The 24,980-nt window shown below is 51.6% G+C and overlaps 1 protein-coding gene across 2 annotated transcripts in view; it reads right to left on the bottom strand.

The window, feature by feature from the left end:
• Positions 1 to 918: 918 nt before the first annotated feature.
• c11h3orf18 (chromosome 11 C3orf18 homolog) overlaps positions 919 to 24,980 on the bottom strand; it is an 82,929-nt gene continuing 58,867 nt past the window's right edge. For both annotated transcript variants that reach the window (XM_086002044.1, XM_086002045.1), the window contains 2 exons: positions 14,842 to 14,968; positions 919 to 6,684 (listed from right to left, as the gene is read on the bottom strand). In XM_086002044.1, coding sequence (XP_085858170.1) covers positions 6,604 to 6,684; positions 14,842 to 14,968 — 208 coding nt within the window. In that variant the 3' untranslated portion in view covers positions 919 to 6,603. The remainder of the gene's footprint in view (positions 6,685 to 14,841; positions 14,969 to 24,980) is intronic.

Here is a 24,980-nt window from a genome sequence, read left to right on the forward strand (position 1 = left end):
TTTAATGGTGAGAAACTTTCAAATGTTGGTGTTCGGAGAGATTTGGGTGTCCTCGTGCAAGAAACACTGAAAGCTAGCATGCAGGTACAGCAAGCAATAAGGAAGGCAAATGGCATGTTGGCCTTTATTGCAAGGGGGTTGGAGTATAAGAGTAAGGAAGCCTTGCTACAATTGTACAGGGCCTTGGTGAGACCACACCTGGAGTACTATGCACAGTTTTGGTCTCCTTATCTAAGGAAGGATATACTTGTCTTGGAGGCGGTGCAGCGAAGGTTCACTAGATTGATTCCTGGGATGAGAGGGCTGTCCTATGAGGAGAGATTGTGTAGACTGGGCCGATACTCTCTGGAGTTTAGAAGAATGAGAGGTGATCTCATTGAAACATACAAGATTCTGAAGGGCATTGACAGGGTAAATGCTGAGGGGTTGTTTCCCCTGGCTGGAGTGTCTAGAACTAGGGGGCATAGTCTCAGGGTAAGGGGTCAGCCATTTAGGACTGAGATGAGGAGGGATTTCTTCACTCAGAGGGTTGTGAATCTTTGGAATTCTCTGCCCCAGAGGGCTGTGCATGCTGAGTCTTTGAGTATATTCAAGGCTGAGATCGATAGATTTTTGGACTTCAGGGGAATCAAGGAATATGGAGATTGGGCGGGAAAGTGGAGTTGAGGTCAAAGATCAGCCATGATCTTATTGAATGGCAGAGCAGGCTCGAGGGGCCGTATGGCCTACTCCTGCTCTTATTTCTTATGTCCTTATACATTCTGAATAAGATGGCTCTATTGGAGGCTTATGTACTGAAGAACTGTCTTGAAATTAGCAGGGATTAGCCTCTGTTGAACCAAGCTGCAACTTTGCAGCCAAAAATGCGTCTTGATATCGCATGAAACCCTAAGTGAAAAAATAGCACACGACTCACGCTGAAACAAGACAATGCCACATGACTTGCCATTGGATTTATTTCACAGTTTTTAATACTGGGAAATACTGTGACTTAAATGTACCGTAGGTAAATAAATAAAATGTACTCACAGAGACAAAGCTGAGATACATAAAACTGAATTGTGTTCCACTTTGTGTCTGCATCACCTGTAGGCCCAGAAGCTGTATTTTTCCAAAATCAACAGAGAACAGAAACGAGGGCCTCTGTAATCCTCTCCCTCCCACCTTTTCCTGGGCACTGGACAGACACAGCATACACTGCGTCCTGTACCTGTCCAGGCTTCGTCATGCCTGAATTTGGTAGGCCAGGAAATTTGCATGGCCCAGTCGCCCCCCCACCAGCACAGGCCTGCTCTGCGGGGCCTTGTGTCTGGAAAGAGGGGCCTTGAACATAGGTACACTTGTAGGCCTGAGAAGCCTGCAATTGTAGAACTGACTGATAGCCTTGGGGCCTTTTGGTTGCTGTTAGCAACCAGGAGGCCTCCAGGCCTGAAGATCTGTGGAGAGGCTGCAAAAGGCCTCACCTTCTCGAGCCTCCTTTGGCTTTTTAGGCCTGTCCGCCTCAGAACTTCTGATATGAGGCCTGCTGACAGCTTCTTCAGGCACCCCTGTGTCTGGCTACCCTTCCAGCAAAGGTGGAGGAAAGCGAGGTTGGAGGGACAGGAACTTTCCCCCCCTCCATGCTCCCCCTTGCCTCATCTCCATGGCTACCTTTGTCCTGCACCTGTTGTAGGTGCAAGCTCAGGTCTGCCTGTTATGGGAAGCCCTGTAAATCCCGAGGCAACATAAAGGGGGCGGAAACCAACACCTTTTCCTCTCCGTAAGGCCTGCGAACTGAGCATTCCATAGGTGCTATGGAGAGGATTATTGGGGCCTCTATTTTTCCAAAAGCCATAAAGCCCCAGAAGTTGTATTTTTGCAAAATCCTATGTTGTAGAATCTGACTGGGTTCACTGATGCAGCACGCAACACGTTCAAATGACTCCCCACCACCATGTCGCATGATTAAGATGAGTAGTTGATAGACATGCTGTATTTGCACAGCCTCAGCATAAATCTTCGATTATAACTTGTGTGGAGCTAAGAGGCACTAATGAAGCAACAACTAACGAAGCTCTCTCACAGTGAGGGGTGAGGCTGGGTACGAGGCTGGCAATCCTTGCCCTTCGACCTAGCTCTTTCAGTTATATCCCCCCCTCATCTTTAATGGGGAGGGGTTGGTTCATGATCATTGTCCACCCCTACAGAGCACATAGGCTAACAGCTAACAGCCACTGCACATCCCCTTCCTTGTAAAGACCATGCAATTGGAAGTCATTCATTCTGTTCATTTACTTGTTTCGAATAAAATAGTGTAAACAATAAAATAATCCCCCAACCCACCCTCATTTTCTCCCCATTGACGGAAGGGTAACTAGAGAGGGGAATGAGGGGAAGAAAATAAATATTGATCAAAAAGCCAACGTCAGCCTCATAAGGTCTTCCTCATGGTACTTTAATTCCATTATACTAGGAGTCACTGAGCAAGATCGGGCCTATTCCGATCATAATCACTGGATGATCCCACTAACCCAAGTAATTGATACTATTGACCCGCCACCCCACTTAATGCTAATGTTGAGCTACTCTCAATAGGTGGGGTGTGGAGGTGGTGATCGGGTGGGGGTAGAAATTCAGGCACAGCCATTTTTCAGGCAGGGGAACGATCCCTACACCTGAATGGTGAGGCCCGAGGCTCCCCCGATATTGGGTGCTCCTGCCTTGTTTCCATGGAGCCGGTGAGCGGCGGGCCAATCGCAATTGAAGATTGGGCCGCTGCGATGACAACAGTGGCCCTCAGGGAAGTTGGGGGGGGTGGGGTGCGGAGTTGGGGATGACCTGTTTGGGAGTGAGCGTTGGCCGGGAAGGATGGGCAGTTGGCGATCAGTGGCAAGTAAAACGGGCACGGCGACAACAAATTTCTGGGCCATGATCTTCATTCAGCATTTCATGTACAAAATGCACAGTGAAAAGAGTACAACATGGGTAATTTGTGAATTGGTTGCACTAAAGTAGCTTCACCTGCAATGAGACATTAACAACACAGGCTACGCAGTGGTGTAAATGGTCAGGAATGGACGAGTCATTTGATGTGGTCCTTGGTCGGTGTTCTAACATGGCTTCTCACTGCTTTGCACTCATTTCATCAGAGTTTCCATCACGTTGGAAAGACACCCTAAAATCTAGTCCAGCAACTCAATCTACAGCAAAGGATACGGTTTTAAAAAGCAAAGAAAGACTTGCATTTATATCGCGCCTTTCACGACCTCAGGACGTCCCAAAGCGCTTTACTGCCAATGAAGAACTTTTGAAGTGTGTTCACTGTTGTAATGTAGGAAACGTGGCAGCTAATTTACACACAGCAAGCACCCACAAACAGCAATATGATAACGACCAGATAATCTGTTTTTGCGATGTTGGTTGAGGGATAAATATTGGTCCACAACACCGGGGATAACTCTCCTGCTCTTCTTCGATAATAGTGCCAAGGGATCTTTTAGGTCCACCTGAGAGAACAGACGGGGCCTCGGTTTAACGTCTCATCCAGAAGACGGCACCTCCGACAGTGCAGCACTCCCTCAGCACCGCACTGGAGTGTCAGCCTGGATGATGTGCTCAGGTTTCTGGAGTGGGACTTGAACCTTTGACCTTCTGACGCACAGGCAAGACTGCTACCACATCACACCCACAATTTCCTGATACATGTGTGACTGGCGGGCAAGGCCCCTCACTGGTAACGTGCAGTGGTAGAATTGGCCATTAAATTCAAAATGGCGGATAAATGTCAAGCGGAGTTAACTTCGCGTCAAAAGACGCAGTTTTGACTTTAAGGTTGACCGTCATTTCCGGAGGCAATGAGGGCCCCCCCCCGCCTCCACACCCCCCCTCCCCCCCTCCACCAAACAGGTCTCATTGGGCATCTTGTCGGATTTGGACTGTAGGACTGTGGGTCTGATGAGATGCCGGCGGCAACTGCAGGTAGGTCCTGGGGGTGGGGGTTGGGGGAGAAAGTTAGGGGTGGGGAGGGGGCTGAGGGAGGAGGGAGGGGGTGCGAGGGAGGAGTGGGTCGAGAGAGGAGGGGGTTGGGGAGGAGGAGGCAATGGAGGGAGGGGTGAGGGAGCAAGGGAGGAGGAGTGGGTCGAGAGAGGAGGGGGCGAGGGAGGGGAGGCGATGGAGGAGGGGGTAAGGGAGCGAGCGAGGAGGAGGGATGAGAGAGGAGGGGGTGAGAGAGTAGGGGTGAGGGAGTAGGAGCGAGAGAGTGGGGCGAGGGAGGAGGGGTGAGCGAGTGATGGGGCAAGGGGGGTGAGGTAGGAGCGGTGAGGGGGGCGAGGGATGGGGCGGGAGGGGGCAAAGGAGGAGGGGGTGAGGGAGGAAGGGGTGAGGGAGGGGGAGGTAAGGGAGGAGGGGTGAGGGTGGAGAGCGAGGGGTAGGGTGAGGGAGGGGGTGCGGGAGGAGGGGGGCAAGAGTGGAGGGGGGTGAGGGAGGAGGGAAGCGATGGAGGTGAGGGGTGAGGTAGGAGGGACTGGGGGAGGGGGAGGCAAGGGAATAGGGGTGAGGGAAGAGCGGGCAAGAGAGTGGGGCGAAGGAGGAGGGGGTGAGGGATAGGGTGAGGGGGGCGAGGTAGGAGGGGTGAGGGGGCGAGGGATGGGGCGAGGGAGGAGGGGGCGAGGGAGGAGGCGCGAGGGTGGAGAGGACAAGAGAGTGGGCCAAGGGAGGCGACGCAGGGGTGGAGGGGTGCAAGGGAGGGAGGGGAGAGGGAGGAGCGGGCAAGAGAGTGGGGTGACGGAGGAGAGGGTGAGGGGGGCGAGGGAGGGGGAGGCAAGGAAGGAGGCGCGAGGGTGGAGAGGGCAAGAGAGTGGGCCAAGGGGGGGGGCGAGGGTGGAGGGGTGGCGAGGGAGGTGGGGGCATGGGAGGAGGGCGCGGCCAGGGAGTGGGGTGCGAGGGGAGGGAGGCCAGGGAGGAGTGGGGTGCGAGGGGAGGGAGGCCAGGGAGGAGTGGGGTGCGAGGGGAGGGAGGCCAGGGAGGAGGGGGGTGCGAGGGGAGGGAGGCCAGGGAGGAGTGGGGTGCGAGGGGAGGGAGGCCAGGGAGGAGTGGGGTGCGAGGGGAGGGAGGCCAGGGAGGAGTGGGGTGCGAGGGGAGGGAGGCCAGGGAGGAGGGGGGTGCGAGGGGAGGGAGGCCAGGGAGGAGTGGGGTGTGAGGGGAGGGAGGCCAGGGAGGAGTGGGGTGCGAGGGGAGGGAGGCCAGGGAGGAGTGGGGTGCGAGGGGAGGGAGGCCAGGGAGGAGGGGGGTGCGAGGGGAGGGAGGCCAGGGAGGAGTGGGGTGCGAGGGGAGGGAGGCCAGGGAGGAGTGGGGTGCGAGGGGAGGGAGGCCAGGGAGGAGTGGGGTGCGAGGGGAGGGAGGCCAGGGAGGAGTGGGGTGCGAGGGGAGGGAGGCCAGGGAGGAGTGGGGTGCGAGGGGAGGGAGGCCAGGGAGGAGGGGGGAGCGAGGGGAGGGAGGCCAGGGAGGAGGGGGGTGCGAGGGGAGGGAGGCCAGGGAGGAGGGGGGTGCGAGGGGAGGGAGGCCAGGGAGGAGTGGGGTGCGAGGGGAGGGAGGCCAGGGAGGAGTGGGGTGCGAGGGGAGGGAGGCCAGGGAGGAGTGGGGTGCGAGGGGAGGGAGGCCAGGGAGGAGTGGGGTGCGAGGGGAGGGAGGCCAGGGAGGAGTGGGGTGCGAGGGGAGGGAGGCCAGGGAGGAGGGGGGTGCGAGGGGAGGGAGGCCAGGGAGGAGGGGGGTGCGAGGGGAGGGAGGCCAGGGAGGAGTGGGGTGCGAGGGGAGGGAGGCCAGGGAGGAGTGGGGTGCGAGGGGAGGGAGGCCAGGGAGGAGTGGGGTGCGAGGGGAGGGAGGCCAGGGAGGAGGGGGGAGGCAGTGGCCAACAGTATTTCTGTGGAACCCGGAGGTGCCCACAAAAAAGAACATGAAACTTACCTCTTCGCCTCTAAATAGTGAAACTGGTCGGGTCGCTCACGGCTTAGGTTCAGTCTAGTCCTCTGCTACCATGGCAACGGGGGTTGTATGTACATCGTAGGACCCCCGATTTGTGTTTGAAATGGGCCTACTGCCTGACTCAGGGGGCGCTCCACCAGACCGGCACCACCCAAGGGTGGAGGCACGGGAGGGGAGAATTGCCGCATCCAGTGTGACGGCGGGAATGGGACCGGTAAGTCTTCCCCTGCGATTTTCGTGGGGTGGGGCGGGGGGGGTGGCGGGGGCTGCCTAACACCCTCTTTCCACCAGGCGGAAGCCCTCAAAATTCGACCCAGTATCTCAGGAGGAAATGAATGGGATCCATGAAGATCAATGAATTCTGTAATCGACTGGTAAGTGCGGCCCACTGTCCCATTCACCCTCACTGTAAATCCCGAACCATTCCAACATTTGCCCTTTGCCCTCGTACTGCCTGCCCAGAACAAACCTTGCTCTTGAAATGTATGTATGCAAGTTACCCAAGGTGACCAAGACTGACCAATGGCTTTCAGGTCTGGGGGACACAGGCCATATATAGGAACGTATATATGACTGGAAGTACATCACATGACCATGCGTATATTGTCCCTCTCTGTTTGGAACTGAAGCAGAGTTCAGTAACGTTCAGGCATTAATGGCATTGGCCACATCAGTGAACACAAGTCTGCTGGGCCTCTGCAACGATCCTTCACTTGGCAACAGAATCTAGGAGAAAGGAACATGGAAATGAGTCACTTAGCAACTACTCAGAATTCGCCCCTCCCCTCCCTCCACTAGATTTTCTGATGTGAGAGTCACTCTGGCATACTCCATAGATTTTCTTTTTAACCCTTAAGACATCTGGGAAGTTTCACACTCCTCCTCGAGCTCCGCCATTTCCAATAGCGAGGAAGCGGGCGAAGTGGCCGTTTTAAATGTAAATTTGTTGCGTTCTCGTTTCACGAACTTTTACTCGCAAATTCACAGCAAATGCAAATCCGTGGCGGTTTGCCCACCTCAGCAAACCAACAGTCGGGATGTTCAATGTCCCTCAGCCTGCCTTTATGTAGAGATGGGACCTTAATTACCCAATAATAGACTCATTGGGGTAGATTTTAACTTTAGGAATATAGGAACAGGAGTGGGCCATTCAGCCCCTCGAGCCTGATCCGCCATTCCTGTTGAAGAAGGACTTGCAATTATATAGCGCCTTTCAAGACCACCGGATGTCCCGCAGCTAATGAGGTACTTTTTGAAGTGTAGTCACTGCTGTATTGTAGGAAAATCGGCAGCCAATTTGAGTACAGCAAGCACCCACAAACAGCAATGTGATAACAACCAGATAAGTGTGATGTTGATTGATAAATATTGGCCAGGACACCAGGGATAACTCCCCACCTCTTCTTCGAAATAGTGCTTTGACGGCCTTGTAATAGAGCCACCTGGTGGCCTACTGATGTATATATAATAATAAAGCCATGTACAGTACAGTTCTTACCGGAAGCCATGTTATGCTTTTGTACATATATGCTGTGTCTCAAGATATCACAGAATTGGCAATGTGGATGCGATTGCGGATTCCCTAGCTGAAATTTTTGTTGCAGGCTTCTCCTGCCAACCGACGGAGGGACTGTTAGAGGATCTCCGTTTTTGCAGAAAAACGTAAAAATCTGAGGTACATTTCGAGCACACGTGGCTGAACTGTTGACGTTGCCAAAGACCAGATGGCCGCGCCTATGGGAATAATCGGGCGCTTGGGTGAGTTCCATCGTGACCGAGAGACTTTCGGAGCATATGTGGAGCGGCTAGAAATCTTTTTCACCGCGAATAGAATTGTTGAAGTCCCTGATGATGTAAACCGTAACCGGGCGGTTTTATTTCTTTGACTGAAGCAGGCCCCGAGGGGGATGAAACCTTGAAAAATGTGCTTGTTCCCGCCAAGCCGAAGGACACGCCACTGAAGGAGATCCGAACCAAGTTGGAACATCACTACAGTCCTGAGCCCCTGGAAATTGTTGAAAGTTATCGTTTTGGAACACGTGATCAATTAAATGACGAGGGTATCAGTGAGTACATTGTAGCTTTACAAAAGCTATCCATTCACTGTCGTTTCGGAAACTTTCAGGACCAAGCTTTGCGTGACCGCTTTGTTTGTGGGTTGAAAAATGAACGTATCAGAAGTAAATTGTTGACGACCCCTAACTTGACTTTTGACTTAGCTTGTCAGACAGCTATGTCGATGGATATGGCCGACCGATACTTCCGAGAGTTCTGCGCCATTTCCAGTCGTCAGACAACCGAGGTGAATCGGCTGCAGGCTAAAAGTAAAAGTCAGTTGGGCCCCAAGGCCTCAGCAACTGGCCAAGGTAACAGTGCATTGAAATCGTGCTGTCGGTGCCTGGGACAATCCACTGTTACCGTATGTGAAGGCAGAGTGTTTCTACTGCAAGAAAACTGGGCATCTTGTGAAGGCGTGCCGACAGAAGAGTAAACTGACTGGCAATGCTAGAAGTAGAAATCACCAGACACTACACACCGTTGAAGAGGAGCAGCAAGACGAGGAGTTTCTGGAGATTCACGTCATCAGGAGAACAAAGGTATCTAACAGCGATTCGCGAGGTATCGTCATCCAAGTAGATGTTGCAGGAACCAGGATACCCATGGAAATCAAAACTGGTGCATCCGTGAGCGTAGTACCGGAATCACGATATCGCGACAAGTTGCGTGATTATCGACTAGAGAAATCGAAGGTAGAGCTGCGAGGCTACTCAGGAAAGCGAATCCCTGTAGTGGGAAGTGTCACCATACCAGTGAAATACAAGGATCAGTGTCAGAGCTTGCCTCTCATAGTAGTGGCAGGAGACAAGCCTGCCTTGATAGGTAGAAATTGGCTGGGATCATTGAAGCTGGATTGAAATGAGATTTTTCATGTGGAAGAGAAATTTGCATCAAAAGATGATGTCATCAAGCAGTATCCGAAAAGTGTTCAACGGAATGGGCAGTCTGATCCAAGACTTCAAGGCGAGTGTCAGAATGCAGAAGGACGCAAGACCAGTTTACTGCAAGCCATGTCCCGTACCATACGCACTCAAGGAGAAAGTTGAGCAAGAACTCATAAGACTAGAACCTGAGAACATTATCTTTAAGGTAGATCTGAGTAATTGGGCTACACCCATTGTTGTTGTACATAAGTCAGATGGTAAGGTAAGGTTGTGTCAGATTAAAAGGTAATCGTAAACCAGGTTCTAGAGTGTAATCTACCCAATACGTTGCCAAATGTGGAAGATTTGTTCACAACGCTGACAGGTGGCCAGATCTTTTCGAAGTTAGATCTAACAAATGCCTACCTACAACCTGAGTTAGATGAAGAGTCCAAGTCATACTTGACTATAAATACTCACTGAGGCCTATATCAGTTCAATGGGCTACCATTTGGAGTGTCTTCTGCCCCTGAAATATTCCAGGGGGTGATGAACCAAATTTTGCAAGGGATTGAAGGGGTAGTGTGATATTTGGATGACATACTCATTTCAGCACCAAACAGGCAAATCCATGGTGAAGTGTTGAATGAAGTGCTCAAACGGCTAGAGAAGCACGGAGTACGAGTGATAGCTCACAAGTGTGAGTTGTTTCAAAACTCAGTGGAGTACTTAGGGCGCAGAGTAGACAAAGATGGTTCACAGCCAACCAAGGGAAAGCTGGATGCAATCAGAAATGCACCCAATCCCAAGAATGTCTCTGAACTTCGATCATTTTTGGGTCTCTTGAATTATTACGGAACGTTCCTCCCAAACTTGGCTATATTGTTACATCCACTGAATGAGCTGTTGAGAAAGCAGGTCCCTTGGAAGTGGTCAAAAGAATGTGACACAGCATTCAAAGAGTGTAAAAGCCAGTTCACTATGATGTATCGAAGGACATCAAGCTAGTGTGTGACACCTCTCCATATGGATTTGGGGCAGTGATCTCTCATGCACTAGATAGTGAGGAGGAGAGACAAATTGCTTTTGCTTCATGCACACTCAGTGCCAGTGAGCGGAATTATGCACAGATCGAAAGGGAAACTTTGTCATTGATTTTTGGGGTCAAGAAGCTTTACCATAGTTACTGACCATAAGCCCCTGACAGCAATCCTCCATTCAAAGTCCCCAGTTCCAACCTTAGCTGCAGCCCGAATGCAGAGATGAGCTTTGGTTTTGTCAGCGTATACGTATGACATTGAGTACAGATGATCAGCTGATCACTGTAATGCTGATGCTCTGTCCCGGTTGCCATCCCCATCACAAGTTACACCCAATAAGGAAGAAGTGTTCTATTTCTCATACGTTGATGAGCTGCCAGTCACAGCTGAAGAGATTGGTAGGGCAACCAATCGTGACCCAATTATGTCAAAGGTGTATGATTACATAGCAAATGGATGGCCAAACCAGGTATCAGAGAAAGCATACTTTGTTCGTAGGAATGAATTGTCAGTGGATAAAGATTGTATCGTGTTAGGAGCAAGAGTGGTTATCCCAAATAGGTTCAGGTCTAAATTGGGAATGTGCTTGACCAAAAGCTTTGCACACAGTTACTTATGGTGGCCAGGTTTAGATAAAGAGATAGAGTGCATAGTCAGTCAGTGTACAATATGTCAATTGGTGAGCAAGAAACCACCATCAGTATCATTACAACCATGGAAATGGCCTCCCAGAGTGTGGCAAAGGTTACATGTAGATTTTGCTGAGCTAGAAGGACAGTAATTGTTCATAGTGATAGATAGTCACTCGAAGTGGGTAGAGGTGTTTCCGTTGCGGATAATAACAAGCAAAACACCAGACAATTTGCGAAGATTGTTTTCTTCATACGGCCTCCCAGAAGAAATTGTGTCTGATAATGGGCCGCAATTTTGTTCAGAAGAGTTCACACAGTTCATGAGCAGAAATGGTGTGAAACATACCAAAGTTCCACCGTACCACCCTGCTTCAAATGGTGCAGCAGAGCGCACAGTACAAATTGTCAAATGTGCCCTCATCAAGCAAATGTTGGATCCAAATCCAAAGAAATGTCAGTTGTCGTTGGACCACAAACTGGCAAATTTTCTCATTACCTATCGAAATACTCCTCATACCACTACCGGTAGAAAACCAGCAGAGTTGTTTCTCAAACAACAGCCACGAACCAGGTTCTCGTTGTTAAAGCCAAACTTGGCACAGTCCGTAGAAGAGAAACAATCAAGGCAGAAAGAGAGTCATGATAATGGTAGAGTTCACTGTCAACCGTGAGGGATTATGGAGAGCCCTCCTCAAATTCGGCTGCCCACAAAAGTTTGTCACTATCCTCCGCCTGCTTCACGATGACATGCAAGCCGTGATCCTGACCAGCGGTTCCAGCACAGACCCAATTCACGTACGGACCGGGGTCAAGCAAGGCTGTGTCATCGCACCAACGCTCTTCTCGATCTTCCTTGCTGCAATGCTCCATCTCACCCTCAATAAGCTCCCCGCTGGAGTGGAGCTAATTTACAGAACTAACGGGAAACTGTTCAACCTCCGTCACCTCCAGTCCAGATCCAAGGTCGTCCCATCCTCTGTCGTCAAATTACAGTATGCAGACGACGCTTGCGTCTGCGCACACTCGGAGGTCGAACTCCAAACCATCGTCAACACCTTCACCAAGGTGTACGAGAGCATGGGCCTTACACTAAACATCCGTAAGACAAAGGTCCTCTACCAACCTGCCCCCGCCACACAGTACTGCCCCCCGGTTATCAAAATCCACGACAAGGCCTTGGACAACATGGACCACTTTCTATACCTCGGGAGCCTACTGTCAACGATGAAGTCCAACACCGCCTTCAGTGTGCCAGTGCAGCCTTCGGTCACCTGAGGAAGAGCGTGTTTGAAGACCAGGACCTCAAACCCTGCACCAAGGTCATGGTCTACAGAGCAGCAGTGATACCCGCCCTCCTGTATGCCTCAGAGACATGGACCATGTACAGCAGGCACCTCAAAGCACTGGAGAGGTACCACCAACGCTGCCTCCGCAAGATCCTGCAAATCCATTGGCAGGATAGGCGCACCAACGTCAGTGTTCTCACTCAGGCCAACATCCCCAGCATCGAAGCTTCGACCACGCTCAATCAGCTCCGATGGACGGGTAACATCGTCCGCATACCCGATACGAGACTCCCAAAACAAGCACGCTACTCGGAGCTCCGACGCGGCAAGAGAGCCCCAAGTGGGCAGAGGAAACGCTTCAAGGACACCCTCAAAGCCTCCTTGAAAAAGTGCAACATCCCCACCGACACCTGGGTATCCCAAGACCGCACAAAGTGGAGGAGAAGCATCCGGGAAGGTGCCGAACACCTCGAGTCTCTTCGCCAGGAGCAAGTGCAGGCAGCGCAAGGAGCGCACGTCAACCCAAGCACCCCACCCACCCACCCCTTCAACCACCGTCTGCCCCACCTGTGACAGAGACTGTAGTTCCCGCATTGGACTCATCAGTCACTTGAGAACTCATTTTTAATGTGGAAGCAAGTCATCCTCGGTTCCGAGGCACTGCCTAAGAGAGAAGAGAGAGTTGGAGAGAGAAGTGTGAAGTTGAACCAGAAGGTTAGAGTGAAGAACTATCACCATAAATGGTTAAAGTGGTTACCAGGAAGAGTAGTGAAGATATGTGGCCCTTGCACATATTTGGTCAAGATGTTTGATCATGGAAAGGTTAGGTTTGTTCACATTGATCATATCTTACCTCCAGATGTGGAAGGAGTTGAAAGCTGTTTATTTATTCTGATGAGTCAGATAGTCTAGTTACAAGTAGAGTACCAGTAGCAAATCCTACAATGTTCTTATGTTAGCCCAGACCCAAGACAGAGTCAGAATTTAAACCTGAGCCTGAGTCAGGCAGACAGACAGTCTGAAAGTGCAGAGTCCAAATGTAGATCACGGTCAGCCCTTGGAGAAAAATTCTCCGCAGGCTCAGCCTAGAATGAGTCAAAGTCCTACAACAAGATCTGAAAGTTCTGTTCAAGAAAAAAGGTATCCTCTTCAAAACAGAAAACCAGTGGTTAAGTTTAATCTGTAAATATGGAAAATAAGTTCATATCTTTTGTTTGTGTTACAGAATTCTATAGTAGAATTTAGAAACATAAAATGGGTTCCATTTGAGAAATGTATACCAAGAGTTGTGTATACCATCCAAGTCATGTACAATGATTATTTGCTATGATTAACTTCTTCAATAAGGAGGAAGAAATGTAATAGAGCCACCTGGTGGACTACTGATGTATATAATAATAAAGCCACATGCAGTACAGTTCTTACTGGAAGCCGTGCTGTGCTGTTGTATATATATGCTGTGTCTCAAGATATCACAGTCCTCTTCAGAGGGCAGACGTGCCTCGGTTTAACGTCACATCCAAAAGACGGCACCTCTGACAGTGCAGCACTCCCTCAGTACTGCACTGTAGTGTCAGCCTAGATTTATGTGCTCAAGTTTCTGGAGTGGTACTTGAACCCACAACCTTCTGACTCAGAGGTGAGCGTGTTACCCAATGAGCCAGAGCTGACACTTGGACCCCTCTATCTCACTGCTCCTCCATAGTTCCTAGCTTCTCACTATTTAGAAAATACCCTGATCTATCTTTCCTCGGTCCAAAGTGGATGACCTCACACTTCCCGCTTTACATCTCTCCCGAGTTTTATTTCCATTGACTTCAATAAATATCGGGAGAGATATAAAACGGGCTGCCGATTCGTTATTACCCGTTTTACACGATCGCACAAAGTCAAGATCTACAGCATTGCAGCTTGCTCAAATAAAGGGGTGTTTCAGGCAGTTGGATTGTGGCAGAATGGGGTTTGACTGTAACACCCCTCACTAACTGAATAGCCTGCCAACCCACTGCCAACCCTCACTGTCAATCCACATTGCCAATCCACACTGCCAACCCACACTGCCAATCCACACTGCCAATCCACTGACAACCCCCACTGCCAATCCACACTGCCAACCCCCACTGCCAACCCCCACTGCCAATCCACACTGCCAACCCCCACTGCCAATCCACATTGCCAATCCACTGCCAACCCTCACTGCCAATCCACACTGCCAACCCTCACCCTGCCAACCCTCACTGCCAATCCACATTGACAACCCCCACTGCCAATCCACACTGCCAACCCTCACCCTGCCAACCCTCACTGCCAATCCACACTGACAACCCCCACTGCCAATCCACACTGCCAATCCACTGACAACACTCACTGCCAATCCACACTGCCAATCCACTGCCAACCCTCACTGCCAATCCACACTGCCAATCCACTGCCAACCCTCACTGCCAACCCACTGACAACACTCACTGCCAATCCACACTGCCAACCCACTGACAACCCTCACTGCCAATCCACACTGACAACCCCCACTGCCAATCCTCACTGCCAATCCTCACTGCCAACCCTCACTGCCAATCCACACTGCCAATCCACTGACAACCCTCACTGCCAATCCACACTGACAACCCCCACTGCCAATCCTCACTGACAACCCTCACTGCCAAGCCACACTGACAACTCTCACTGCCAAGCCACACTGCCAATCCACTGACAACCCTCACTGCCAATCCACACTGCCAATCCACTGACAACACTCACTGCCAACCCACTGCCAACCCTCACTGCTAATCCACACACTTGCGGGAGGAATGGCCACTAACCCAGGGCACCCGATGGGTGGCTGGTGATCATGCTGCAGCAAGAGGCAGCACCTTCAGGAGAAGACTGGAGAAATTCGAGGAAAATAAAGAGCTATTGACAGAGTAGGTACCCTCTCAAGTCAGTGACGGGCACATGGCATAAAGAGGGTGCCTGAGATGGATGCTTCCTTTACGTGCCACCTTACCTTGCTCTGAGATCCCTGCGAAGCCGTGTCGCGGCCGTGATCGAGTAGCTCCTGTTCTAGCTCATCCTGCTCCTCGCCAGGGTCGAAGTTGTACATTGGCATCAGCTGGTGGCGCAGCTTTTCCAGCCTAAAGAGCGGGCAAAATACAACAGAAATGCGCTATTTAAGACAATTTTTCAGCAGCTGATAGTTCCTCCAGTGCCACAAGGAGATCTGAAGAATTACACGTACCGTGCTAACCTACTAATGGTCGCCCTTTCAAAAGCTGCCTGGATTTTTGTGAAAGTGTCGACCTCAGGTCCCTCGGAGTTCAGTTAATTAGCGCAATACTCTGTGCAGAGCTAAGCTCTACAGACCAGCTTGACTGCTTGATCTACGCTGTGTTATCTGATCAAACCTGTGCAGGTCACAGAGGCGCTACAACTGCCATCAATTCTCCTGGACTACAGGGAACAGAAATCAGGCACTCTTCCAGTTCCTGACCATTGTCTAAAGGCCTCTGCTGCAACGTACACATGCGCGGGCCTGGCGTGAGGCCAGGGCCAGGCACAGTTACAACACCTTTCAGGGTTGACTAGTCTGCTGACACTCCCTGCCTAAGCTTGCAGGTGAAGAGTGGGCACTAGGGCGAGGGACGGGAGGGCAGCTGGCAACTGTGCAATCAGCCCGGAGGCGGCACCTTCAGGGCACGGGGGAAGAGATAGTGGGAGGAGAATAACATTGACTTTGTACTTCCAAATTTCAGGTTTCTTTTTACAAGTTGTTTACTGTACGACACATGCCCCCGCCTGCAACGTTAGGCTGCTCCAGACCCCATCAACCTCAGTACTTGCTGAGTGACACTCATCCATGAAGGAGGCAGCTCTCAAGATGGAGGCATTGATCATTGTTTCCCTACATTACAGACGGGACTGTGCTTCAAAAGTACCTCATTGGCTGTAGAACAGTTTGGGGCATCCAGAAGTCATAAAAAGTGCTATATCAGTGCCAGTTTTGTTCTTTCTTTTTTCTCTCTTTCCTTCTATCTTTCTCTCTTTTTCATTGTTTATTTCTCTTTCCTTTTTTCTTTCTTACATTTTCTTTCTTTCCTTCCATCTTCCTCTCTTTTTCTTTCTCTCTTTCACCTTCTTTCTTTCTTTGTCTCTCATTCTCTTTCATTCTTTCTCGTAACCTATATGCTTGCCTACATAACAGCAGTGACTGTACCTCGTGCAGTGGATGTGAAGCACTTCGGAACATCGTAAAGATCTAATAAGGCGCTATATAAATGCAAGTTCTACTTTATTTTTTGCTTTCTTCTGCGCAGTACTCCATCCAGTGGTCTGATTAAGAACTGTTCACACTGAACTCAAGTGTAGCTGGTAGACAGGAATCAGAGGAAGTCCTGAGACTTGAACCCTTGACCTTGCAAGAGATAGAGGTCAAGGAGGTGGCCACAGAAATAACCATGTCCCTTGAAGCTGATCCAAGGCATATTTAAAATTAGAGTCAGGGATTTTTTTGCACTAAATGGCAACACCTTCCTGCGACTGACCTTCTAATCTTTATAAATCCCTTCAGCATGTTCCAGGAGAAATAGTCAATCTCGCTTATAGCCAGGACTTCCTGCTGGCCCATTACTCAATTAGAATGCAGCTTCTCTGAGCACAGTCAACCCTACAGATTGTAAATTCCGTGATAGCCCCCTCTTCAGCAATGGGCAACAAACGGGGAATGCAAGGAAGAGCTATTTGGGCCACATTAGTAGCAAAAAATATTGTGCGAGAGCGTTCACACTGCTTGCCATTTTAACAAAAGTGCTAACCTGTTGCTTTTAAGCAACAGGTTGTCTTAGATTGTGCGCTTGAGTCCTGGGGCAAGGTTTGAACCCACAACCTTCAAACTCAGCTTCAACTGAGACTGCTATACTCAGCCATAAAAACTATGAAAGTCCCAGGCCCGATCCCTGCTCTGTGTTGTGTCTCCCATGGCATTGCTCAGGGTGATGGAATGATCCACAGTTTGATAACGACCTGAGTAGAATGGCTACTGGGTCCGAACACAGGACTACATAAGATGGTGTCTGACGTGGTGAGTCAGAGGTTGGGATCTCTCCCTTACCTGCCTTGACATTTTCATATTGCTGCTTCTATCTCTGTTTCCATCCTCTTCTGCTTCTCTTTCTCCCTTCTCCTGATGCTCTCCCTTTTCCCCTTCTCCTCTGCTTTTCTATCTCTCTTCTTTTCTGCGTCCTTTCTCTTTCTCTTCTATTGTTCTGTCCATTCGGGGGGTGGGGTGCCATGGCGGGCGTTTATTTTAAATGAGTTAATGGGCGGAATTTTCAACTTCAGCGGGAGTGGGTGGGGGAGGGGCCAGCTGAAACCGGCGGGGGGGAGGGGCCAGCTGAAACCGGCGGCGGGGGGAGGGGCCAGCTGAAACCGGCAGGGGGTGGGGGGAGGGGGTGCGGCGTGCAAAACCGGCGAGAGCAGATTGGCCACCCGTTATACAAACCCGCCCAATTTTCCTTTCCAGCGACATCATCAGGGCCCGACTGCAATTTTAACCCAAGGCCTGCAGGGTGGGTGGGGGGGCGGGGGGAGTTAAAATATCCCGGGTCTCACGTCACAGAGGGCCGCTCAGTATCCCATCCGCCTCGGCCCTCCACTTCACCTCCCTTCCTCACCTCCCCCGCAACCGCACGACTCCCACCAGGAGTTAATATCGGGGATTAAAGTGTTAAGAAACTGGTGCTGAGCGATGTTTAAACTATTCCACGCTCGTCGTTTTGAATCCAAAAGCAGTCCTAGTTTTTAGTAGCAGGAAGGTTTGGAGCCTCTCCTTTCATCTAGAATGATGTATGTTCATGAATGGGGAGGGGGCGGCTAGGCTCGAGCCGGAGGAAGTGAAGATGGCTCCGCCCTTTCCCTCTCTTATCTTGGCCAACACGTGTCCGCAGTTTAATGAATGGATTCACGGGGAGGAAGGAGGAAAAAAAAAAACATGGGGGCCAGCCACAAGTGACAGTGGTTTCTGCGGTTGATGTCCTGTGGAAGCAAATGTGACCTCGGCAAAGCAAACTCTGCAAACCACAAGACTCCAGGGGCAAGGATGTGTCATTCACTCCAGCCTCTGGCTGTCACGGCCCGGACAGAAACAAAAACCCAGCTGCGCTATTTCAGTTGGAGGTGAGCCTGCCTTGAGACCCTTAGGACATCCTGCCGGTACAATTGTGAATGAGACCACAACAAAACGTTAAAAGTCATAGCTGGGCCAATGCTAAATCCATCCTAACCGCAGCATCAGGGAACTAAATATCTCAAAGAGAGATCTGGTTTTAATAAAGAGCCACCATTCATATCAAACTGCCCTACAAAGGCATTTTTTTTTCTCTCGTACAGCAACAGATGGAGGGAATGGTGGGTGGAAACGCAATACTGATGGGAGCATGAGCTTTCCTCTTAGATCCCTGGGACTCCCCCAAACCAAAAGGCTGGAGTTTAATCCCAGTATCAGCTGCCAGATGAACCCAGCTGCCCGCGTTGGGCTCAATTCTCAGCTAGGCTTTGGCCCTCCATGGCGTACACCCAATTCCTTGGGCGCCAAGCGCCAGGAAAAAGGGGGTGCAGACCTCTCCGCCCAAGTATATTCAAGACAGAGATCGATAGATTTTTGGATATTAAGGGAATCAAGGGATATGGGGATCGGGCGGGAAAGTGGAGTTGAGGTAGAAGATTAGCCATGATCTTATTGAATGGCGGAGCGGGCTCGAGGGGCCGAATGGCCGACTCCTGCTCCTATCTCTTATGTATGTTCTTTCTCCATTTTAACTTGCGTTGCCTGGTGTTTGAACCCTCACTGAAAAATTCTCCCGGATCCACCTCATCAATTGGCTTCCTAACCTGGAAAGTTCTTATTAGGCGACAACAACAACTTGCATTTATGCAACATCTTTGTGAGAGAAAAAGTCAGAACCGGAATAAGAATTGTGTGCAGCTTTTCTGCGCTTTACCGGGGCTGGGGGGCGACCCAAATCTGTCTCGTCACGGGCAGGCCCTGTACAGTTATGCGTTAATCCGGCCCCGGGAAAAACTCCCCAAGACGTTTCACAGAGGCATAAAGGGGAAAAAATGGACCCCGAGCCAAAGAAGGAGATATTAGGAGAGGCGACTAAAAGCTTGGAGAAACTGGTGAGGTCTTAAAGCAGGAGAGGGAGGTGGCAGGGTTTAGGGAGGGAAATCCTGAGGGCAGGACCTAAGTGACTAGAGACATGGCTGCCAATGTTAGAGCAGACGTCGATGACGAAGTCCAACACTGCCTTCAGTGTGCCAGTGCAGCCTTCGGTCACCTGAGGAAGAGAGTGTTTGAAGACCAGGACCTCAAACCCGGCACTAAGCTCATGGTCTACAGGGCAGCAGTGATACCCACCCTGCTGTATGCCTCAGAGACATGGACCATGTACAGCAGGCACCTCAAAGCACTGGAGAGGTACCACCAACGCTGCCTCCGCAAGATCCTGCAAATCCATTGGCAGGATAGGCGCACCAACATCAGTGTTCTCGCTCAGGCCAACATCCCCAGCATCGAAGCTTTGACCACGCTCGATCAGCTCCGATGGACAGGTCACATTGTCCACATGCCCGATACAAGACTCCCAAAACGTGCGCTCTACTCGGAGCTCCGGCTCGGCAAGAGAGCCCCAGGTGGGCAGAGGAAACGCTTCAAGGACACCCTCAAGGCCTCCTTGAAAAAGTGTAACATCCCCACCGACATCTGGGAATCCCTGGCCCAAGACCGCACAAAGCGGAGGAGAAGCATCCGGGAAGGCGCCGAACACCTCGAGTCTCTTCGCCGGGAGCAAGCGGAAGCCAAGCGCAGGCAGCGCAAGGAGCGCAGTCAACCCAAGCACCCCACCCACCCGCCCCTTCAACCACCGTCTGCCCCACCTGTGACAGAGACTGTAGGTCCCGCATTGGACTCATCAGTCACCTGAGAACTCATTTTTAATGCGGAAGCAAATCATCCTCGGTTCCGAGGGACTGCCTAAGAAGAAGAAGGGAAGGCGGATGCATGAGAGGCCAGAGTGAGAGGAACAAAGAGTATGGCTGAGGGTTGGGGGCGGCAGGAGGTTGTAGCACTGGAAAAGGTTACAGAGATAGGGAGGGGTGAGTCCATAGAGGGAATTAAAGATAATGGAATCATTTGGGGTGCTCATTTTTAAAAGTTTCAAAAGTTAGTGCCAGGCGCTGACGATTTCAAAATTGTGAAAAATTCACCATTTGTGCTCCAAGAAGGAAGTGGGGAGCTAAATCAAGCACTCTGCTTCCTTCTTGGAGCGCGATCGGCAGCAGGCGGGGCGGAGACTTCAGCAGCGCTGCACACTGGGCCGTGTTCAAAGGCTCCTTCCCTCCCTTACAGGGAAGGGCCATCGCTGCAGGCTCTGCAATAGAAAAAGTACCTACCTGGACCACCAAGGCAGCCGCGATCAGCCTGCCGCTCAAGCAGAACGTCGGTCTGATCGGTCGCGGGCAGGAACCCGTGAAAAAAACTGCAACAAGAAAGGTAAGTTTTTTTTTTACTTACCTCGGCCACCTCACCTTTAATCATCGCCCCCGAAGTGGCCGGCCGCCCGATGCACGCCTCCTGCAGCTGACGGCGCTGCTGCAGGGGGCAGAATTCAATTTCGGGTCTGGGGCGCTACCTGGGCGATGCGCATGCCGATGATGTCACAATCCCCGGGCGAAGGAGATCGAGGCGCAACACCGTAGCGCCATTGCAAAACTGCCACCGAATATGGCGGGTGTCAATATCAGTGCCACGCCCTGTCGCAAAGCCACTTGTGCCTCGTTAGCACCCCCGGGGACACTAATGGGAGGCGCAAAGGCACCCAATTTCACCCCATAGAGTCTTACAGCACAGAAGGAGGCCATTCGGCCCATCGTGCCTGTGCCGGCACTTTGAAAGAGCTTCCAATTAGTCCCACTCCTTTGCTCTAGCCTTGCAAATTTTCAAGTATTTATCCGATTCTCTTTTGGGCAGTGCATTCCATAATAACTCGCTGCATAAAAAGATTTCTCCTTGTTTCTCCTCTGGCTCTTTTGTCAATTGCCTTAAATCTGTGCCCTCTGGTTACCGACCCTTCTGGTAAATCTGCTCTGCACCCTCTATTAGGCTTTGGCATCCTTCCTAAAGTGTGACGCCCGAAATTGGAATTTTAAATTTATGGCGTTGGAGGACTGGGGACCAATGTAGGTCAGTGTGGACTGAGGTGATGGGCAAGTGGGACCACCTTCACATCCCTTTGTCTCGAAAGAAATCAAGCCCAATCTCCATAATATCTCCTCACAACTTGTGTTCCAGATACCTGGAATCATCATTCTTATTTGTCTCTCTCCCTCACTAGATTTTGCGCGGGAGGATCAATTGAGTTTGTGACGGAGATTCATAGAATCATAGAATGGTCACAGCACAGAAGGAGGCCATTCGGCCCGTCGAGCCCGTGCCGGCTCTCTGCAAGAGCACTTCAGCTAGTCCCACTCCCCCGCCCTTTCCCTGTAGCCCTGCAAGTTTTTTTCTTTCAGGTACTTATCCAACTCCCTTTTGAAAGCCACGATTGAATCTGCCTCCACCACCCTTTCAGGCCGTGCATTCCAGATCATAACCACTCGCTGCGTAAAAAAGATTTTCCTCACGTCGCCTTTGGTTCTTGTGCCAATCACCTTAAATCTGTGTCCTCTGGTTCTCGACCCTTCCGCCAATGGGAACAGTTTCTTTCTATCTGCTCTGTCTAGAACCCTCATGATTTTGAACACCTCTATCAAATCTCCTCTCAACCTTCTCTGCTCTAAGAAGAGGAAAGTTGTTTCATCCCCGCAGCAGTACATCTACAAATCCATGGTGCAGAACTGTCCATCTTTAATGCGATGTTGGTGATATTGGGCAATAGTAGCTTGAATACTCTATATTATCAAATGTATCTCATCTGGGCTTTATATGGTATACTTGGCTTACTGACATCCTAAAGATCAGGGGTGAAGCTGAAAGATTAATTTCCATCCCAAACAACACTACTTTATCACTGATTCACAGTTTGAGAGAAAGTTTTTAGATCAGTAATGCTACACAATAAGGAAATAAATGATTAAATAATGCTGTGCTCTCCTGAACCGTGCTGACCCAGGTGTAAAGACCGGTTTGTGTTGGGTTATCGGATCTCAGCCCGGCCAGTGATGAGGTACTCCACCTGGAGTCAGCATCGCTGAATCAGCGAAGGCAAAAGCCACGGTTTCCGATCTTGATTGCTATTGGTAAACCCTGCTGTTCAGTGGATGTGTACGGACATTGGTTGAGGGCAGGATAGGGCTGTGATATTCCCCCATCCTTCACCCCTTCCCTCCTCCCACAGTCAAAGTGTTACTATCTGGCTGACAAAGCAGCCTCCAATGGAGCAGAGGAAGAGGTGATTGATGACTAATCTGGAGGAGTGGAGGGAGTGGGGAATGGGGAGTAATCCAGTGTCGGTGGAGGAGTGGGGGGAGTGGGGAATGGGGAGTAATCCAGTGTCGGTGGTGGAGTGGGGGGAGTGGGGAATGGGGAGTAATCCAGTGTCGGTGGTGGAGTGGGGGGAGTGGGGAATGGGGAGTAATCCAGTGTCGGTGGTGGAGTGGGGAATGGGGAGTAATCCAGTGTCGGTGGTGGAGTGGGGGGAGTGGGGAATGGGGAGTAATCCAGTGTCGGTGGTGGAGTGGGGGGAGTGGGGAATGGGGAGTAATCCAGTGTCAGTTCAGGAGTGGGGGGAGTGGAGAATGAGGAGTAATCCAGTGACGGTGGTGGAGTGGGGGGAATGGGGAGTAATCCAGTGTCGGTGGTGGAGTGGGGGGAGTGGGGAATGGGGAGTAATCCAGTGTCAGTTCAGGAGTGGGGGGAGTGGGGAATGAGGAGTAATCCAGTGACGGTGGTGGAGTGGGGGGAGTGGGGAATGGGGAGTAATCCAGTGTCGGTGGTGGAGTGGGGGGAGTGGGGAATGGGGAGTAATCCAGTGTCGGTGGAGGAGTGGGGAATGGGGAGTAATCCAGTGTCGGTGGAGGAGTGGGGAATGGGGAGTAATCCAGTGTCGGTGGTGGAGTGGGGGGAGTGGGGAATGGGGAGTAATCCAGTGTCGGTGGTGGAGTGGGGGGAGTGGGGAATGGGGAGTAATCCAGTGACGGTGGTGGAGTGGGGGGAGTGGGGAATGGGGAGTAATCCAGTGTCGGTGGTGGAGTGGGGGGAGTGGGGAATGGGGAGTAATCCAGTGTCGGTGGTGGAGTGGGGGGAGTGGGGAATGGGGAGTAATCCAGTGTCGGTGGAGGAGTGGGGAATGGGGAGTAATCCAGTGTCGGTGGAGGAGTGGGGGGAGTGGGGAATGGGGAGTAATCCAGTGTCGGTGGAGGAGTGGGGGGAGTGGAGAATGGGGAGTAATCCAGTGTCGGTGGTGGAGTGGGGGGAGTGGGGAATGGGGAGTAATCCAGTGTCGGTGGTGGAGTGGGGGGAGTGGGGAATGGGGAGTAATCCAGTGTCGGTGGGGGGAGTGGGGAATGGGGAGTAATCCAGTGTCGGTGGAGGAGTGGGGGGAGTGGGGAATGGGGAGTAATCCAGTGTCGGTGGAGGAGTGGGGGGAGTGGGGAATGGGGAGTAATCCAGTGTCGGTGGAGGAGTGGGGAATGGGGAGTAATCCAGTGTTGGTGGAGGGAGTGGGGAATGAGGAGTAATCTGGTGTTGGTGGTGGAGTAGAGGGAGTGGGGAATGGGGAATAATCTGGATGAAGCCAGGGTGAGCAGGAGAAATGAGCCAGAGGATCAATCGTATAGGAGGAACATAAGGCCGAAGATGGTTGCGGAGATAACAAAGGTAGGGGTGGGGGGCATGACCATGGAGAGATTTGCAGGCAAGGACAAGGATTTTAAATTCAATCTAATGGGGGCGGGGGGGCAACAGCAATAGGGGAAATGGGTAAGCAGGGCTTAGTGTGTAGGACAGGTTACGGGGGGATGGAGTTTCGGACGATTCGGAGTTTGTGGATATTGGGAGCACAGCAATGGAGATGTCATGTCTGGAGGTGGCGACACAGTTAGAGAAGGTTGCCAAGGTAGGGTGGGGCGCAGGGTAGATATCGGTGTAATAAAAGGACTACTGATACTTTGAGCATCACTGGCACATTTCATCTCAGTGAGGGCCATTTTAATCTAACTGGCCCGGCTGAGAAATTAAGGTGATCAAATCGGCCACTCATTAAAATCGGGTCGACTGTAAAACGGGCAGCTGACCTGACCACATCAGTTTCCCACTGGGCCAGTTAGGTTAAAATGGCCCCCAGTGTTGTAGTACATGAGGCCCAGAGGCAAAGGCCTCGATAATAGCGGGAAGGCGGGGGGGTGGGGGGGGTAGGTTTAGCGGGCCGGGAAACCGGAAGTACGGGTTTGCCGATGGTCCTGCCAAATTTAACGGCAAGACCTGTTCTTTTTTTTAAATATAATTCTCTTGTTTCCCGGTCGCAGATTGAAGACTGACTGGCTGTCGGGCGGGCAGGCCCATGGCTCCAGGCCGCAGCCGGGGATTTGGCACTGGCGACGGGGTAAGGGGCCGGTCAAGATCGAGGTGGGCGGTGGTTTACAGGTTGGCCTGTTGGGCCGGGGTGGAGACACTCCTGCTCCTCCTGACCCACAAGCAGTGCTGTAAAAGCGCCTACCTTGTCCATCCGGACATTCACGCTGGCCCCCACCCCCCCAGCTGCTGGCTTTCCCCGAGGCCTGGTAAACCCGGCCTGCTGGTGTCAAAAAATAAAAGTGACGTTAAAATGGAGGCATGCAGCCTCCTTGAATTCTTCTTCTTAGGCATTCCTTCGGAATCGAGGATGACTTGCTTCCACACTAAAAATGAGTTCTCAGGTGACTGATGAGTCCAATGCGGGACCTACAGTCTCTGTCACAGGTGGGGCAGACGGTGGTTGAAGGGGCGGGTGGGTGGGGTGCTTGGGTTGATGTGCGCTCCTTGCGCTGCCTGCGCTTGGCTTCCGCTTGCTCCCGGCGAAGAGACTCGAGGTGTTCGGCGCCTTCTCGGATGCTTCTCCTCCACTTTGTGCGGTCTTGGGCCAGGGATTCCCAGATGTCGGTGGGGATGTTACACTT

The sequence above is a fragment of the Somniosus microcephalus genome, chromosome 11 (genome assembly GCF_052327205.1).
Source record: "Somniosus microcephalus isolate GS21.2 chromosome 11, FLI_Smic_1.0, whole genome shotgun sequence".
NCBI lineage: Eukaryota > Metazoa > Chordata > Chondrichthyes > Squaliformes > Somniosidae > Somniosus > Somniosus microcephalus.